This window comes from Cygnus atratus, chromosome 1 (genome assembly GCF_013377495.2).
Source record: "Cygnus atratus isolate AKBS03 ecotype Queensland, Australia chromosome 1, CAtr_DNAZoo_HiC_assembly, whole genome shotgun sequence".
Lineage (NCBI taxonomy): Eukaryota > Metazoa > Chordata > Aves > Anseriformes > Anatidae > Cygnus > Cygnus atratus.
The window spans coordinates 186,446,394-186,463,964 of record NC_066362.1 but is presented as its reverse complement, the minus strand read 5'-3'; the positions used below and the strand labels follow the sequence as shown (position 1 = coordinate 186,463,964).

Here is a 17,571-nt window from a genome sequence, read left to right as displayed (position 1 = left end):
AAAAACTGCTAAGTCAACCACTAAATTGTTAGTTCTAAGACATCCAGAACATAAAAACCACTGCTGAAAAACAGGTTCTCCTAAAATATACTTAGATCCATGATGTGGATTTCTGAATGTTTGTTTCTACAAGTTCTTTATTTTAGTTATGTTTCCTCATGCCTCATCCTAAGACTAAACTTTCTTGATTATTTTTCTGAGAAACGCAATGTGAAGGTGCATTCTTTGAAGTTTGTTCCCCCATTTATAAAGGGAAAAAATGATAAATGTAACAAGAACTTAAGCTTAAAAGCACACAAATCATTTTGACTCGACTAGAGTTTTTCCTCTTAAATTCAATTTACAATATTTTGACATACAGTGCACCAAATCATTTTAAGTGAATAAATGAATAATGAACATCCAATAAACCTGAAGGTAACTGAAGAGAAAATGCTTTTATTCATTTTAATCACTACAGAATAGATCCAGAATTCAGTAGTAAAATATACAACATAATATTTCCTTACTTCATATGTTCAATACAAGTCCAGCTGCAACAATGCTACTAACTCATTTTTATTGAGTATGTCTTTGAAAAAAATCAAGTCAGGATTACAATACTGGTGTAAACATATGGAGGGATGCACAGATAAACTTCTCTGAAGTAGCTGTGCTGTGGGAAGACCCGTCTAGAGAAAAAAAAAATCAGATCTGAAAGTTGCTTAGTTTACTTGAAGGAATGCCTGTGCCTGCAACTAGAAGCTATTGATAGCTTAAAGTTTGGCAAGGATGAAGTATTTTGGGTACCCGATTCTGTGGTACAATGAAAACTCTGAAAAGAACATGTTAAGAGCCTGCTAAACTCAGTGTAAAAAGTATTCTTTTCATTACATAAACTCTTAGACCCAAGACAGACCAAGATTTTACAGACTAATCACATTAGGGACATCTTATATAATATCAAGACACTTGAGGAGACTTGATTAGTGAGCTGTGGAGATTAATTATTTACAGTTATCAAGTAAAAATATGCTAATATTTTAATTAATTCATTTCAGCTAATAGTTTGCATAGTTCACACAAGTTCTTATTAGTAATTTCCAACAGTTGCTTTCTTTGGAGCACCGTGAAAGAAACAGAGCACCTTAACCTATGCTCAGTAACCCTTTCCTGCTATCATCTCTGCTCTTTCATCCCTCTGCCTCACTTAAAGTAAACCTTTATTTAATTCCTTTCTCATCTATGTAATTCTGCTTTTATTCTAGATTTTTTTTTACCATCAGAATTTCCTTTGCACCCTCTTTTGGTATGTGTATGGTGCATACCATGCAAGTAAAACATTGCCTACTGCCATTATCTAACAAGACAAATAGGACTGTCACCTCCCTAACTATTTCAAATATATCACGTCAAACACAACCTGCAAAGCATTTAACTGAAGGATAAAATTTCCTGTTGGAGGCTCAACAACAAACTCTGCCCTGCCACCTCCCCAGCCCTTCACGCAGGCAGGAAGCAACGAAGCAGTGGTGCTCAAGCACCCCAGGCAGAGAGGCATGGCAAGCTCTGCAGAGACATCTCTATTTCCTCACCACTTGCAATGCCATTAGCTCAACTGCTCCTGTAGTGACAGTCCGTTCAGAAAGGTGGCAAAAGAAACGGTTTCTCTGAAATACATTTTTTCCACTCAAAAGCCAGTCTCTCCTATTTTTTGAGGCTTCTCCCTTTAAGAGGGTCTCAAATTTTATCCATGTGTAAGGTTACAGCTAGAACATTACAGTATCATTTTAAATGGGATTGAAAATGGTCTCCTCTTTAAAAAACACACAACAAACTGTTTCCTTGGAAACTCTTGTTTCACTGGTTGATAAAGCGACTTTCAGTACACAGTAAGTCCAAATTCCAGTCAATATTTCCTAATCACCCAAAGCAAATAAAACATTATGTGCTACAGCAGTTATACAGAGCTGCAAATAGAAAAGCATAATGGAACTGTATTATGACAGCACAAGAAACTAAATATTGTATTTAACGAGAAAGCTTTTTTCCCCCCCTTCTTTTAAAAATAGCCAGTTCACTTGGGGTTACTGGCAGTAACTCTGGAGTCCCAAAGTTAGTCTTTTCAGGCAGCTTCATGAATCGCTGTTGCCCTTTTAGCTGTGTTATCTTACTCCAGATAAATTTGTTCAAACTGAAGCCAGTGTTTCAGGAATTTTTTATTAAAGCAACACAGCAACAAAAATATCTTTGAAAAACATTAACACACGTCTGATCCTTGGGGTAAAATCATGATGATTAAATTGCAACGCATGAATGATTAACAATGAACTAAAAAGCCCTGAACTCAAGTAAGTGTCCAAAACACAGGGATCTGAGCTCATGCAAGAGTCAACAGCATGCAGCTATTATTTTTCAGCCTAACTTGTTAAACAAATATTCAAGATTGCTTCAGATTTAGACAGATATCAGTAACGGCAACAAGCACTGGTAGTCAAGAACAACACCTAGAGATGACTAGTTAAGAAAATCCCATTTAGCTGTACTTGCCTGGAAAATGTAAGGTAAGTCTTATGTCTGTAATCCCAGAGATGAAACAACATCTAATATTTGTCTCAACTACTTCCTTAACTTCTACTAGCTGCAGTCATTGGCACCAGGGAAACATAGAAATTAAAGAGTGAATAAAAATTACATAGTTCTCTCAGCTGAACTGACAATGACCTTGTCAGTATATACAGTAGGATTAAAAATTGATTTATATGGAGAGTAAACCCATTTGAAAAATGTATCACCAGTAACATCAGAAAGAAAATCAAGGGCTGAAACATCCCAGTCATTCCTTAAGGGAAAGGCCACCATAAGAAGTCAAAAAATAATCCTTTCAGGTTCAGTTGGACTTCAGAAACAATTAATTAGTGATCCTATATTATATTAACCTCTCTGTACTGCACTCAAGCATCAAATGCATCAACATACAAAGAAGGTGAGAGTATTAATTTCACAGAATCACAAAATGGTTTGGGTTGGAAGAGACCTTAAAGCCCACCCAGTTCCAACCCCCTGCCATGGGCAGGGACACCTCCCACCACACCAGGTTGCCCAAAGCCCCATCCAGCCTGGCCTTGAACACCTCCAGGGATGGGGCATCCACAGCTTCTCTGAGCAGCCTGTGCCAGGGCCTCACCACCCTCTGAGGGAAGAATTTCTTCCTTGTATCTAATCTAAACTTACCCTCTTTGAGTTTAAAACAATTCCCCCTTGTCCTGTCATTATCTGACTGAGCAAAAATATGCTCTCCATTTTTTTTTTTTTTTTTTTACAAGCCCCCTTAAGTACTGAAAAGGTACAGTGAGGTCTCCCCAGAGCCTCCTCTTCTCCAGGCTGAACATCCCTAGCTCCCTCAGCCTGTCCCCATAGGAGAGGTGCTCCACTCTGACCATCTTTGTGGTCCTCCTCTGGACCCGCTCTAACAGCCCCGCATCCTTCCGGTGCTGGGGGCCCCAGCCCTGGACGTAGCACTCCAGGTGGGGCCTCACAAGGGCAGAGCAGAGGGGCACAATCCCCTCCCTCCACAAACAGAGGCCGCCCCTCTGTTGGTGCAGCCCAGGACACAGTTGGCCTTCTGGGCTGCAAGTGCTCACTGCTGCCTCACGTTGAGCTTTTTGTCCACCAGAACCCCCAAGACCTTCTCTGCAGGGCTGCTCTCACCCATTCTGTGCTCATGTCTGGGATTGCCTGACCCAGGTGCAGCACCTTGCACTTGGACTTGTTGAACCTCACTAGATTCACATGGGCCCACTTCTCAAGCTTGTCCAGGTCCCTTTGAATAATTTATTTTTGAAATGGCTCAAAGAGGCAGCTTTTATTGATAAAAGGAAAGACTGTTACAAATTTGTCATATTTCCATCCAAGATACCCACCAAAAAAGTACAATTGCATGAAAAAACTTGCCACAAGGGGGCATAATTGAATTGTATTTCCTTAGCATATGAAGCGAAGCCATTTACTTTTGTTTTCACATAACTATGCAATTGTATCCCTGGGAGAGCACTGGACATCAAGAACGCTTCCCCTCATTCTCATTCATAGGGTGTCTTCCTTCATTGCACTAAGGCTTAAAGTATTGTTTAGCCAATTACCATAATCTTAGGAAATATTTTAAAGTACTCGAGACATTTATGTAGTAACTTGCCCTCCAATGCTGTGTAAGAGAAGTGGAAAAAATACTCTATTTAGAAATACAACAGATAAAAGCAACATTACTGTTTCTTAATGCAAGAGGAGACTTAACTCGCCAATTGGTACGTCCCAAAGTTTCACTAGTCATAACAAGATGGAAAAATATGCAAGATAAAATGCAATGTCATTCTATGCCAAAGAAAAATAGCATACAGCAAGTCATATTGTGAACTCGAACACCGAATTAGTATTTACTGCATTGTGAAAAAAAATCCCCTTTGCCTGGCTGTAACATGGATAATGGAAATTATTTTCATACCTCCTAGTGTCACATTGCCATGAAGAAACCTCCCTTGATAAATAAGCCGCAAGATATTTGGACTGCTGACTTGCTCTTCTTCCCAATCTGAAAAGTAAGAGAATTTCCACGGTTACGATGTAATAACATATTTTGTTACTTCTCACCTTTACTTAAGAAGAAAACTTGGAAGAGGACTCTCTTGCATGAAACACTGAAGAGAGCATAGACTAAAGATACAGAAAGACAATTCACTCCTGAAAGTTATTCTGAAATGTATTATTTGACATTGAGCATTGAAATCCCCTAATTTCATGCCTATAAATATAAATTTTATGAACTCACAGATCACATGAGATATTTAACATACATACAAGCCCCGCACAAGATACTTTTAAGGGCAAATTGCTTCCTGTTTACACTGAGGCTTAATACCCACTTTGCTAAAATTGCCTTGATTTCTTCCAGTCCAGGGGATTGATTCTCGAGCCATACTCATCCTCCCCGGTTCACTGCCTAACTTGAGCCTTTCTGCAGCCACACGCATGCGATCGGTCATTTGAAAGAGGATTCCCAGATCACAGCGCTGCAAGCCTGGCGTGGGCAGCTCGGGGGTGCTTGATGCCGACCAGATTCAGCCAGCTCCATGTCCAGAGGCGGCAGCGAACTGAGCAGCCCCCAACAGCGGCTGCGGGGAGACTGAACAGAGGAGGCATTTACGGGTGTATTTTAAGGAACTTCTCCAAGAGCAAGCTGGATATGGTTTTGTGGAGCAAACATTGATTCGGGAAAAACAAGCCTGCATTTTCCTATAATGCGTTTCCCATAACGCCTCAGCTGTAATAAATCATTTATAAGCTGAGACGATCGCTTCCTACTCCTTCACTGTTCCCTGTCACAATGTGAAAAACAAATACATCTGCACTTCGCTTTCAGAATAAGTACCATAAAACCTTTAGATGCTGAATTTAAATTGCCTCTCTTTGGGAGTAGTGTCTTCTGCTCTGCAGCTGACCAGATATCTGGTAACAGCTGTTCACAAACGTGCTCTTTTGCTGCTTTTGTAGCATTTTTATATGAAAATGAATATTCAGCAAGGGATCACGACAAACAACAGACACCAACCTGCTTACGGGAACATACAATTAGCACATGGACAGCAGCAACTGGCCCCACAAAAGGAGAAGAACTGAAAAGGGGAGATAGGGAAGCATTTAAAACAGAAGCCACTGCCGTGGGGAGCATAGGAAGAGGCCCCTGGTGCAAAGGAGAGCATGGGGGAGGTCGAGGAGAGGCCAGGGGCATGAGGCCGCTGCAGTGCGCCTGGGTTAGCAGCTGGGGTAAAATTTGGCAGCCAAAGCTATCTGAATTTCAATTATTTCCACTCGTCGTCTGATGCGACTGTCTTGCACGAGCCATTTTTGCTGCACCGGGAAGAAGACCAAGGATCGGAATTATCACACTGCTAGGACAAACTATTTATTTTTTGGAAGGTATTGGTTTATTTATTTATTTTTTACTCTATAGCATCTGAACTCCACAGAGACTACGGCTGTAAAGAGAAACCAATTTACAGGACCATAGCGATATGAAACAGCAACCAGAAGACAACAGACTGTATTTTGGCACAGGTATTTCCTCACTGTTAACCTGCCAATTTACCCATTCTTTTAATTTTTGCTTCTTGGCTCATAGTCTGAAACATTTCTTTCTGACACCATTTCAATCTTCAAATTCCACTGATGACTAAAGGAAAAAATATTCACCCAGGCTTTTAAAATTTGTTATTTTAAAAAATATAGCAGATAACCACTGTACAAAAAATATTTTTAATGTTGTCTAGAAGAAAGGAAGGCAGGGAACAGGAATACTACGTAGATTTATACATGAAATTAACTCAGCATTCCCCACTACCAGTCAGGAAATCCTTAATTAACAGTTGCATTACAAAAATAGGAGGAGAGTTTTGCCTTAAGCTTGCTAGGCATATGACTGAGGATATTTCATGAATTTTCTTCCTCACAAGATCATGACAAGTCAAAATGACACTAAAAACAATCATTTCCTCTGTTTCACACAAACTTTTGTCCTCATCAGGATTTCTCAGTCCTGCGGTACAGAAGAGTGCTCTTACTCTGGAAATAGCCTGTAGGCAAATAACATGTGCAAACCTACATACTTCTCTGAAGTAGTTTTTTCCTGTGTCTTTTAAATTGACATTATTCTTCTTTGACCAGGCAATTAAATATTCATCAAGAAGATTCAGAGCACTCCCGTGGGATACCAGGTATTTGAGCCAATGCTTCTATGTCCAGTTCTGTTTTTTTGTTTCCTTTAAAGACGAGACTTTTAAGACCGGGTTTCCTCCCAAATATAGACTCCATCTGCAACCTTCAAGCTCTTCAGGTTGCAGTAGGAGTAGACCATAGTAGAAACAAACTCAAGTAATAGATCACTAACGTGGCAATGCTTTCATCTCTGGCGCTGTGTTCTGTCAACCTGTATTATGTCCACCAAAATCAGTGACTTTACTGGCCTTAAATCTTTACTAGCATAAAGGAGAGCTGAACCGAGTCCACAACACATGCTCATTCCAATGCTACAACCACTCAATGCATCTGTTTTGCTATAGTGGAATGAAATCACCTTTATATTACTCTTTCCTTCATTATTCAGTATTACTTTATGTATCACGTCACAAGCCTAAACTATTGAGTTTGCCAAAGGCTTCCTCATCACACACCCCAACACAAATCAAACGCATAAAATAACCTCTTGCTTCTGAGCTTAATGCCCTGCATATGAAGAAGTAGGATACAGACGTCAGATTGCAAGATCACATGCTCAGGAATGAACTTGGGTAAGGGAAAAACAGTTCTGTCTTTCCTAATTCAGATAAATGTAACCAAAGAACAACTAATCATGCCAATTACTTTTCAGGCTTGCATTAAAACGTGCAGCAGCTACAACAAAATCCTACATCAACCAGATTTTTTGCTGTAAAAGTGTTGTACGTCTATATCTTATACTTAAGACTACCAACTTCTTCATTCATAACGTATTTTATTAAACACATAACAGCGCATCCCACCAAAACAAACAAACAAGTTGCCCAAACCCCTGTTCTTCCTGACCTCAAAGATGGCAAGTTTAAGGCCTAAAATACAGGCTATCAGCACCAGCTTTATGGCATAGATTATTATCCCTCCTACGTCTTTGAGGAACTCACCACAGAAACTGATATTGCAGTGTTGTAGTTTGTGTAAATAGCAGTCTTTTTCACATCAAAATAGTAACCCAGATGAAGTCCTCTACCAAAGGAAGCATTTTCTTTCATCATATATGAGGCTATGCCTGTGCTTTGGCTATTTTCCCACGAAATCATACTCAGGGAAAACAGAAGGACTTTGTTTTTGTGGAACTATTCACATATGTGAATAAACATCTTACTTTTCAATTCCATTTTCCTGGTTTGGTATTCCTGCATAACACCAAATATATTTATACAAACAGCTTCAGTTTCCCGTCTTTTAATGCTTCTTAAAATCTGCTTTTATATAACACTTTTTCCTGGGAAAATATCATTAATACAGATCCCTTCCAAGATAAGGTAGTAAGTGAGAAGAACTTGAGACTGAATAACAGTAATGTATTCCTGTGACACACCATGTTTTCCACTAGCTGTCCTCACATAAAAGGTTTTATATCTCCAACACTTCAAGGTCTTCCACTTACTACAGGCACTAACAAAACTAACCAAGAAAAGTATCTAAAGATAGAGAGAAAGTAGTAACTTCACTCTGAGGAAGCAAGTTTTAGAAAAAAAGGAAATAGTCAAGACATCCAGAAGTCTACCCAACCTCAGAAACAAGGAGACAACGACAAGATGACAATTGTATTTCTATATAAATCTCTGCCCATATATACTATGAGTGTACTTAATCTGAATGTTGAGAACTGAGATAGGTTTATTAGCACTTCAGTCTGAAAGCACAGGGGAGCTTCAAACGCGCCAGTAAAATGCCAAAGGCACACAACCACTCACCCATCGGCCAGTTGTCGTACACGTGCTTTGCAATATCTGCAGCAGAGTCATTTGGTGAGAACAAGAACTCTTTCGTCTTCCCGCTCACCAAGATGAGGCGCAAATTTATCTGTGAAGAAAATGCATTATTAGGAAATTAACTGGGAAATATATATATATATTTTTTTTTTTTACAAAACTTTTTCTTAACATTATTAAAAGCTGTCATATGTTTTGGAAAAAGATTTTTCTAAAGTGATCTGACAATACACTTTAAGATGGTGTTAAATATAGGGACAAAGAGGTCAATAAAATTTTGTTTGTTTATGCAATCTAGGAAGATTAAATTCTTACAGCTGGCATTAACCACCAGAAGACTCCAATAGATAGTGATCAAATCAACTGCAACATTAAAAAGCTTTCAGCAGAGTATAAAGAAATTCCAGCCAGAAGCACTGGCAACATATCATCTTGAATAAAAACAAACGTGAAGAATTAACCTTTACACACAGCACTGAAAAATATAAAAATCTGCACCAGAATTAGTCTGTGCGCCCTACCAGTCTCCCATCAGTATGATATTTATCAGCCCAGATCTCACCCACTGCTCCTCCTACAAACCACCAAGGAACTGAACATCATCTTCCCTTGGTCTCAGCCGCCACAGATCTCTCTTTCAAACCCAAAACTATTCCATTGCTGCCATGATGCTACAAGTAAAACTGCTGAGATCCGCATGCAATAAAGTAATAACACATCATAGCTTAACATCAATTTCTTTTATCTAACCATCAGCATCTTCAGCTACAATTTTCCTCCCTTCTATTTGCAAGTCACTGACTACTTTTTTTCCATATAGCATTAAAATAGTCTGTATAAAGAGCTCACCATGAGACTACTTACAATGCAAAAGAGATTAAATTTTGGTTCTCAAGCAACCACTACAAAGTCACAAAATGTATTTGGGTAGCCAGCGCTTCCCAGCGTCCATGACAAGGAGGAGTCTAACGACCTTATGTTTTGGCCTACAAGCCTAAGTCCCACCAACATTTAGCAAGACTTGGGCATCCCAACTGCTTGGATGCTTTTTTCCAGATCAAACTCTCATATTGTGTCCCTCATTCTAGAAAATTTTTCTCATTGGAATCCAGAAAATTCTTTTTCTGGGTCAAATACAAGAGGAAAAATATACAGCGATAACCAAATTTTCATGACTTCTGCAGGGTCAAATACCTTGGTGCTTCATATCCACATCCAAGACAGATCATTTATTCCCTCTTAAATGCTTTGGCTTGGGTTTCTTACCACCTATCTTTAAGCATCTAGTGGAGGTATCCAAAATTAAGGTCTCTATCATACTGCACATTTCGTCAAGGAATATGAAGAGAACAATCCCTCCAAAAAACAATTCAGCGTCTATTTCGTAACATAGCAAGGGCAAATCCACATGAAAGGGCTCGGTTCCCCTCCCATGCCCCTGTTAACGTCCATCGGAAAACAGAAATTGTGCCGTTAGCCCAGGGAAGATGCCAGGTGGCTGATTTTTCGGAGGAAACGCCACCACCACCGTCACATAGCGCCACTGTGTTATCCCTGCCCGCCTGTAACACAGGAAGTCACAAGAAGCCTCCAAGGACTGAAGCTGCAGGAACGCCGTTTGGTCACAGAAGCTCATTCACAAAATTCAGAACGCACCTGCCTGGAAACCTTAAGGCTCCATTTTCCTCTGACATTGCCAGAGCGATTAAGGAATTATTTCCAAATCTCCCCAAGAGTCAGCAGAAAAAGCAGACTAAGTCCCACTAGTCCCGTCGACTCCAAAAACCCAATTGCAACTTCAAATTTTACGCCTAAGTTTAGCGGCGGCCAGACGATGCCCACTTGTTGTTTTACTTATATTGTCTTTCAGCTGAAATAGCCTCCCCCCACCCCTCAGCAGTTTCCGCCTGTGCATTTATAGCCAACATTTACGCAGACGATTTCTTTGGTTGGACTGCACAAGACAAGCTCTTCAAGCCTTCTCTAACGAGATATCCATTTTCCCATTCACCCGAGCTGCCTGTCTCTGCATGTTTCAGCCTTTTTTTTTCTCCTCCTCAAAACGGATGACTGTTTCGGAAGCGTACCGAACGATGTCTCACCAGCTGCTTGTTATACCACCACCAGCAATTTCCTCCATCTACTGGAAACATCCTCTGTGACTGTGTCCCAGGAGTACATACACCTCATTCAGAGCTGCACCACACCGTTAGCTTGGCTACTTCGTAGCCTGACCTGCCTTCATCCATACCATTACTTAGCCCCTGAGCCTATTATAACTGATATTTTGGTTTTAATGCCCTAACGCTCCAAATTTCACCCCATTTCTATTGCTCTACGCCCCCCAGGGAAAGGAGGAAGGAGTCCACGTGGAAAGTTGGCAAAACCTTATGGTGCAGCACAAAAATGGTCGGGATCTCCCTCATGTCTGGGCCTGAACCCTACAAAATCACCCAGACATTTCTGCATCACGCTTTTCTATAATAAGCATTTTTTGAACTTCGCATCATCCACAAATTTTAGCAGCAACATCCCTTTATGTTTACCTTTGTCACTGAGTCATATGAAGCAAGAGCGATCAGAGAATTGATCCACAGTGACTCCAATAATGAGCTCCCCCGATCCAGTTCCCCCTCCTCTGTTAGGCCATTTATGTCAGGCTCTTACACACTCGCATTTTCTCTATTAAATCCCAGTTTCTCCTATTTAACCAACAGTCTACAATCTGGCATCACATCAGTTGATATGTACATACTCAGATGAAACTATAAAAATTTCTATTTAGAAAATCAGTTCTTTTCATCGAAAGTCAGTTTGCCATCATCTGGCTTTCAGAAGTGCACTGCGCTGCCTTCCACTTCACTTTCTCTATACCTCATTATCTTTAATTATCCTTTAAGCGTCAATGCATCTCATTACAACTCCAATATACTGCCAAAAATTTAGGAGGTTTAGACTGCGTCACAAGCTGTTATTGTACTTGGGAATGGGCTGCCTGTTTAACAAACAAACAAACCAACCCCAAATATTCAGCAGCGGCGTCTGCTGTATGCAGTCGGGGATAAAACGAGGAGCTTTCTTCTCCAGCAGCTTGCCTTCCTCTTCCTCACCTCCCCCACATCTACGTCCCCTACTCTAACTAGCTCCTCATCCCCCCCAGCTTGCTCCCTGTAGCCCAGCAGTCCCCCAGCTCTGACTTTATGCAGGCTACCTGAGGATTTATTCTCATTTATCAGTGTGTAGTTCATCTGTGGTGGGGGTTACATGCTCTGAAGATGAGAACACTTTCCTAGGCAGTGAACGTTTCTATCACCAAACCATCAGCTCCTCAGAACTGTGGGATCTGCATCCTACAAGGAGATGATTAAAAGAAAAAGAATATTAGTAATGCTCAACACTTATAATTAAGGCAGAGCATTGATACAGAACTGAAGTTATTTTTCAGCTAGCATAACTTTAAGGAGACTCATTTCATTTTATTCTTGCTACTGTGTTGTGAAATTGGCAGGCACACTAAAGTAAATACAGAAAGGAAAAGTATATCACAGAGAACTAGCCAAAACTAGCGTTGCTTCCTGGAAAGTTTGATTAAATCATATCTCCGCAGTTAATAAACAATGCAAAAATCAATATAAGCACCAGGAAAAAACTGAAAAATGTTGGTTCCTTCCCACCCCCACAAGATGGATAACCCAACAGTGCTGAATGTTTTTGTTGCTCCAGACTATTTCTTATAGTCTTTTTATCAAATATAAAGGCAAATATCAATATGAACTAATAATTTTACAGCATATACTACAAAGTATGTCTAAACCAGGGAAGAATATATTCATTAAAAAAACAAAAAGTATCGCCAAGTATTAGCAGAAGCCCAAAATAAATCCTTAAATCAGTCACGCAGATGTTGCATCAAGTGCAAGGAAACAGCTGCTTTAATAAAAGGTTAAAGTATTTTCTTATTTATAGTACAGCATACCACTGACACATTTAGGTTGCATGTTTGTCTATATATATATATATATATGCATATATATAAGATAAATATATCTCTGTATTTATATTTCTTAATCTTGGCTTGAAGGAATCTTAATCTTCAGTTGAACATCACGTTACCTCAAAGGGTTTGAAACAAAGAATCCCAAAACTTGCCTTTAAATTTAGAGCCTAATCTTATTTCCCCTCAAGAGCACTGCGAAGTTAATTGCTTGCAACTGCTGCACTTCTCATTCTGTACGCCTGAGAATCCCACTTCAAACAAACTATAGGGGATCTGAAACAAACCTTTTGGCAGAAGGCCACTGATGAAAGTCCATATCTAAAAGGAAAAAAAAAAAAGCATATGTGCATACAACGGAAGGAAAGAACCGAGAAGTCTTGGTTTGTCAGAGAAGCTCTGACTCAGAAGCAGCCAATTTAAAATTTTCAAGTTCCAGAACAACTCTTAGGATACAGAGTAGCTCAAACCACTATTTCTTATGTTAGAAGTCTGCAAGGAACTTGTGCCTGTATCATCTGAGATCACATGCTTACAGCCCCTCTGCCTTCCTTGATGTAAGAGTCTCGGTCCGAGATACTTGTCTGATTCCCATGGCCCTGACGAGTTTCTTCCCTACAGGGGATGTACCAGTAACTGTCCTGATTTCACTTTTTATTTAATTATTTTTTTAGGACACCAAAGGGAATTCCAACCTTTTGCTATAGCAAACTGCGTGAGGGCCATAAACTCGCATTTCCACCTTACAGCACCAACTGCAACGCTAGTGATGAAGGCGGTTCAGAAGAGTATCAGAAGTCAGATGAACTACAACTTGCGGATGACATCCCTCTGCAGGGTTATACAATAGCCCCTTCTGTTTGGGATCTCAAGCGTGCAAACCTCACCTTCTCCCCCCACACACCACAACCAGCACCGATTTCATCGTTACAGCTCCAGCAGCCGCCACATCAGTTGCACTACAGACATAGTAAAGAACTGAGGTGCAAGATTATATACTACAAACTAAAATAATAGTAATAAAAAATGGTTATACACAGAAGAATGTATTAACAAATGCTGTGCAACTGCATCTTTTGGAACAAAAATTTGGGTCATGTACATGCAGATGTAGAAGTTGCGTTTTGTGTTACAGGCATTTGCGACCGAGTTTGTTCATGTCACTGTGCTTCTAACTTCACAGCCCGAGTTAAAGAAATGGAAAGCCTCTTAAACATCAAGAAATGAGGGATATACAGCCAACAGAGAGTATTTCTTGATGATTAAGTGGCTTCCATCTAGGCAGTTAAATAGTTTTTTGTTATCAATTTTATGCCGCAGCAGCAGGCTAAGATTCCTCCCATCTTACAATTAAAACACAGAGGAGGAAGGGCATCATGTCACTGCATGCTATACAACCCCAAGTTTAAACTAATTGCTTTCGTTCAGCTGTTTTTAAGATTAAAACACATACATGAGACAATTTTTTCTCCTTTTTTTTTAACAGATGTAAACTTTAATTAAAAATTAAGAGTGGACCAGAGGGGGAAAAGATGAGAAGGCAGCACTCGGAAGCTTCACTTTTCAACATTTACTTCCTAGTTCAAGTTCGTAATTGTACAAAAGAAGCTTGTTCTCCAAAGGTGAGCCAAAGTTTCTCAATGACTGTAGCCCAAAGAGACGCCTGCTAGTTCCCTACCACGCAGCACCACACAGCACCCTCCGCTTACCGAATTCCACCCCATTCACTGCAGAGGCTGAACCAAGCCTGAACAAGAGCCTACACGAAACAGCAGTGTTACACAGCCTGTGTCAGCAGGAACCTGCAGGTTCTAGACTCCTGTTCACTTGTAAGGTAAATACCATCTCACGTAACCCCATCCATAAATTGAGAATATCAGTTTTTAGGCTCACTGGCAGGCTGCTCCGGATCCCGACTGTCCTATTGAAACTTCCTTTCAGTTCCCAGCACAACTTTATTCTTGGACAGGGTACATCCATTGATATCAGACCTACTTTGGGCTTCAGTTATAACGGCGGGGTTTTGTCCCCTTAGGGTTTTGATGGTTTATTCTCCATCTGCAGATGAGGACGCCTTGCTAAAATAAACAAGCAAAGTCCTTCTTTGTTACCAGGCTGGCTTGGTGCGATCACTGCCTTCAGGGCTCTGAAGCACATCAACAGAGGTTAAGGAAACAGGGCTGAGTTAGCCTGGAGGCTTGGCGGGCACCTATTAGCAGCCTTCAGATGCTGAACCTACGTGATGACCATTTGACTGAGGAACAAAACAGAAGATCAAGAGACAAGAGTCTTGGGAACAACAGGTTTACAAATGAGATAAGGAAAAAAAAAAATGCCCCGAGGGCATCGAAGCAGTCAAAGAGGTAACCTGGAGATGCTTTGGGAGCTCTGTCTTGGGGATTTTCAAGACCTGAAATGACAAAGCCCCAAGCAATCTCCTCCAAATACAGTCCAAATTCAGAGGTGACCTTGCTTCCAGAGGGCTGGAGACCTCTCAAGGTCCTTTCCAAACGGAATGATTCTACAATTCACTTTAACCTGCATCTGCTTCAGTTTTGCTTCATCTTCCTTAAATATGCACAATTAGAACTGTACACAGTGTTTCAGAGAATATCATCAAGAATTTATAAAGTGATACTAAAACCTTCCTAAATCTATTGCAAATGCCTCTCCGTTTTCCGCACGAAGCCCACAACTGTCTCACATTTGCAATTCAGTAACTTTGCAATACTCTTCTCCAGTCCAGTCAATCCTGTGACACAAAACTTAAAATCTGCATTACACTACGTTGCTTTTAACCACCCACTACATACAGGATATTTTGATATTAACGCAATTAATTTTGTTCCTATTAATTCAGTCTTTGAGATAACCCAATCTTTTCCATACGATGGCACAATCCTCTTCTGTACTACTGATGCCTCCAAGTTTTCATCCTCAGATTTCATCAGCACACTGACTTTCCTTGTGCCAGTGGCAGAAATGAAAACATCAGAAAGAAAGCTGGTAAGCTCCACCTTACCATCTTCACCCAAGTCACACACTCCATCAATCCGTCTTCCCAAACTAATCCTCTCCTACACAACTTCAACTACTCACTGAATTCCAGACAGATTATTACCTCTTCTGCATTTTCCTCATCTGAAAAACAATCTTTCCAAAGAAAACTGGATAATGAATCTGTCATCATCTAACTTTGGTAAATATACATTGTGAATTTGAGTTGTTTCTTTACACTTCTCTGCTCCTTCTCAGTGTCCTGCTTGAAGTGGTTATTTACCTGTCAACTTCAAAGACTCTCCCTACATCCTTTTACTCACTTTGCATGCAGCTATTTTATACCTTTAATGGCTTCCACTTGAAGAAACATCAAGCCTGCAAACTCTTCAGATAATGCTCCTTATACTAACCCCACACACTGAGCCTAATCAGCATTTACACCCTTGGAATCCAAAGCCTTTGTATATCATAGATACATTTTCTTTTGTTTATTCTTCCTTTTGATATAAACTGTATCAGCTTGTGATTGTTGGATCTAATGTAGTTTTCTCAATCAGTCTTCTGAAGATTTCCAGAGCTTTCTGGAAATTTAAAAAGACATCTAGAATAATAAATACTTGGTTAAGAATCTGCTTAGCTGTTAGACAGACTGAGATACAGGTGCATGAAGTGGGAATAAAGTACATGAGCAAGAAGTAGTAAGAATGTGTTGCCCAGCGATGCAAACGCTCTCATGAAAGGAACAAGAGATCCTTGATTCTGGACTCAACTTGAAGCAACCTGAAGGGTGTTCGGGTAGAATAAACAACTATTTCTTACAAAACTACATTTCTAGATACCTGTTTTCACCAGATACTACACAGAGAATACAGGCAATTTCTAATTCCACTGCCTCAGCTGAACATCTACAATTTCAATCTTGCAATGCTCAGAATCCCTTCACTTTTGGTTGCACAAAGGGGCTTTGCTCTACCCTTACAATTACTACCCTGCACCTTTAATAAGTTTACTTCATATCAGGGCAAAAAAAGACATGTTATGGAAAGTAACAAATTGACATAAATTGTCAATATGGCAGAACAAAACTCTGAGGTTTCATTGCCAGCTGGCAGACAGACCCACATACCTCATCCAAAGCCGCACCACTTGTGACTGCACGACCACCCCAACACGCGGCCACAGAAGTGTGATAATACCCTGCATCACCCTATTCAAGATTAATAGGAACTTCACAACCAGTCCCAGTGACACACTCATCTTTAGATCACTACGAAGAGAAGCAAATACATTTTTTTGTGTAAACAGTTTCACATCAAATAAGCACCGACTAAGACAACTTTGCACTGCTAAGAACTAAGCAAATTTCAGAGAACGCTGAAGTGATGGGAAAGAAAACCAAACCGAAGCATAATCAAATTTTATTTAAAGGAGGAAAAAGCAAAATCCTATAACCATTTACCTCGGTAGCTGTGATAGAGCAAGCTGTCTCTATAGAAACGGTGACATTCTTGAACTTGAAAATCATAGTGCTCAGACACACTTCATCCATTCCCTCACTTCAGCTCAAGTAACACTGGAACAATGGCAATACATTAACTAGTGTCCTCCAGTGAGTTCAAAGGCTACCTTTTAAGAAGAAACATCTAGGAAACGTTCACTAAATTAAGTTCATGTGGATACCGTCACAAATAACCAGTAGAATGCAATGGATTCCAGTGGAAGACGGATGCACTTTACCATCTAATTTTTCATAGGATCACAGGATGGTTTGGGTTGGAAGGGACCTTAAAGCCCACCCAGTTCCAACCCCCTGCCATGGGCAGGGACACCTCCCACCAGACCAGGTTGCCCAAAGCCCCATCCAGCCTGGCCTTGAGCACCTCCAGGGATGGGGCAGCCACAGCTGCTCTGGGCAACCTGTGCCAGGGCCTCACCACCCTCTGAGGGAAGAATTTCTTCCTTATACCTAATCTAAAACTACCCTTTTCTAACTTAAAACCATTACCCTTGTCCTTTCACTCCACTCCCTGACAAGGAATCCCTCCCCAGCTTTCC

The 17,571-nt window shown here is 40.4% G+C and overlaps 1 protein-coding gene across 3 annotated transcripts in view; it reads right to left on the bottom strand.

Annotated features, from left to right (window-relative positions):
• Positions 1–17,571, bottom strand: part of UBL3 (ubiquitin like 3) — a 57,088-nt gene that overhangs the window by 2,525 nt on the left and 36,992 nt on the right. Inside the window, exons 1-3 of one of the 3 annotated variants that reach the window (XM_035542513.1) lie at positions 12,804–12,884; positions 8,505–8,613; positions 4,481–4,567 (exon numbers count right to left, since the gene is read on the bottom strand). In XM_035542513.1, coding sequence (XP_035398406.1) covers positions 4,481–4,567; positions 8,505–8,613; positions 12,804–12,869 — 262 coding nt within the window. In that variant the 5' untranslated portion in view covers positions 12,870–12,884. Of the gene's footprint in view, positions 1–4,480; positions 4,568–8,504; positions 8,614–11,733; positions 11,767–12,803; positions 12,885–17,571 lie in introns of those variants that run through there. The other 2 variants (XM_035542515.1, XM_035542514.2) reach the window with 2 other exon arrangements.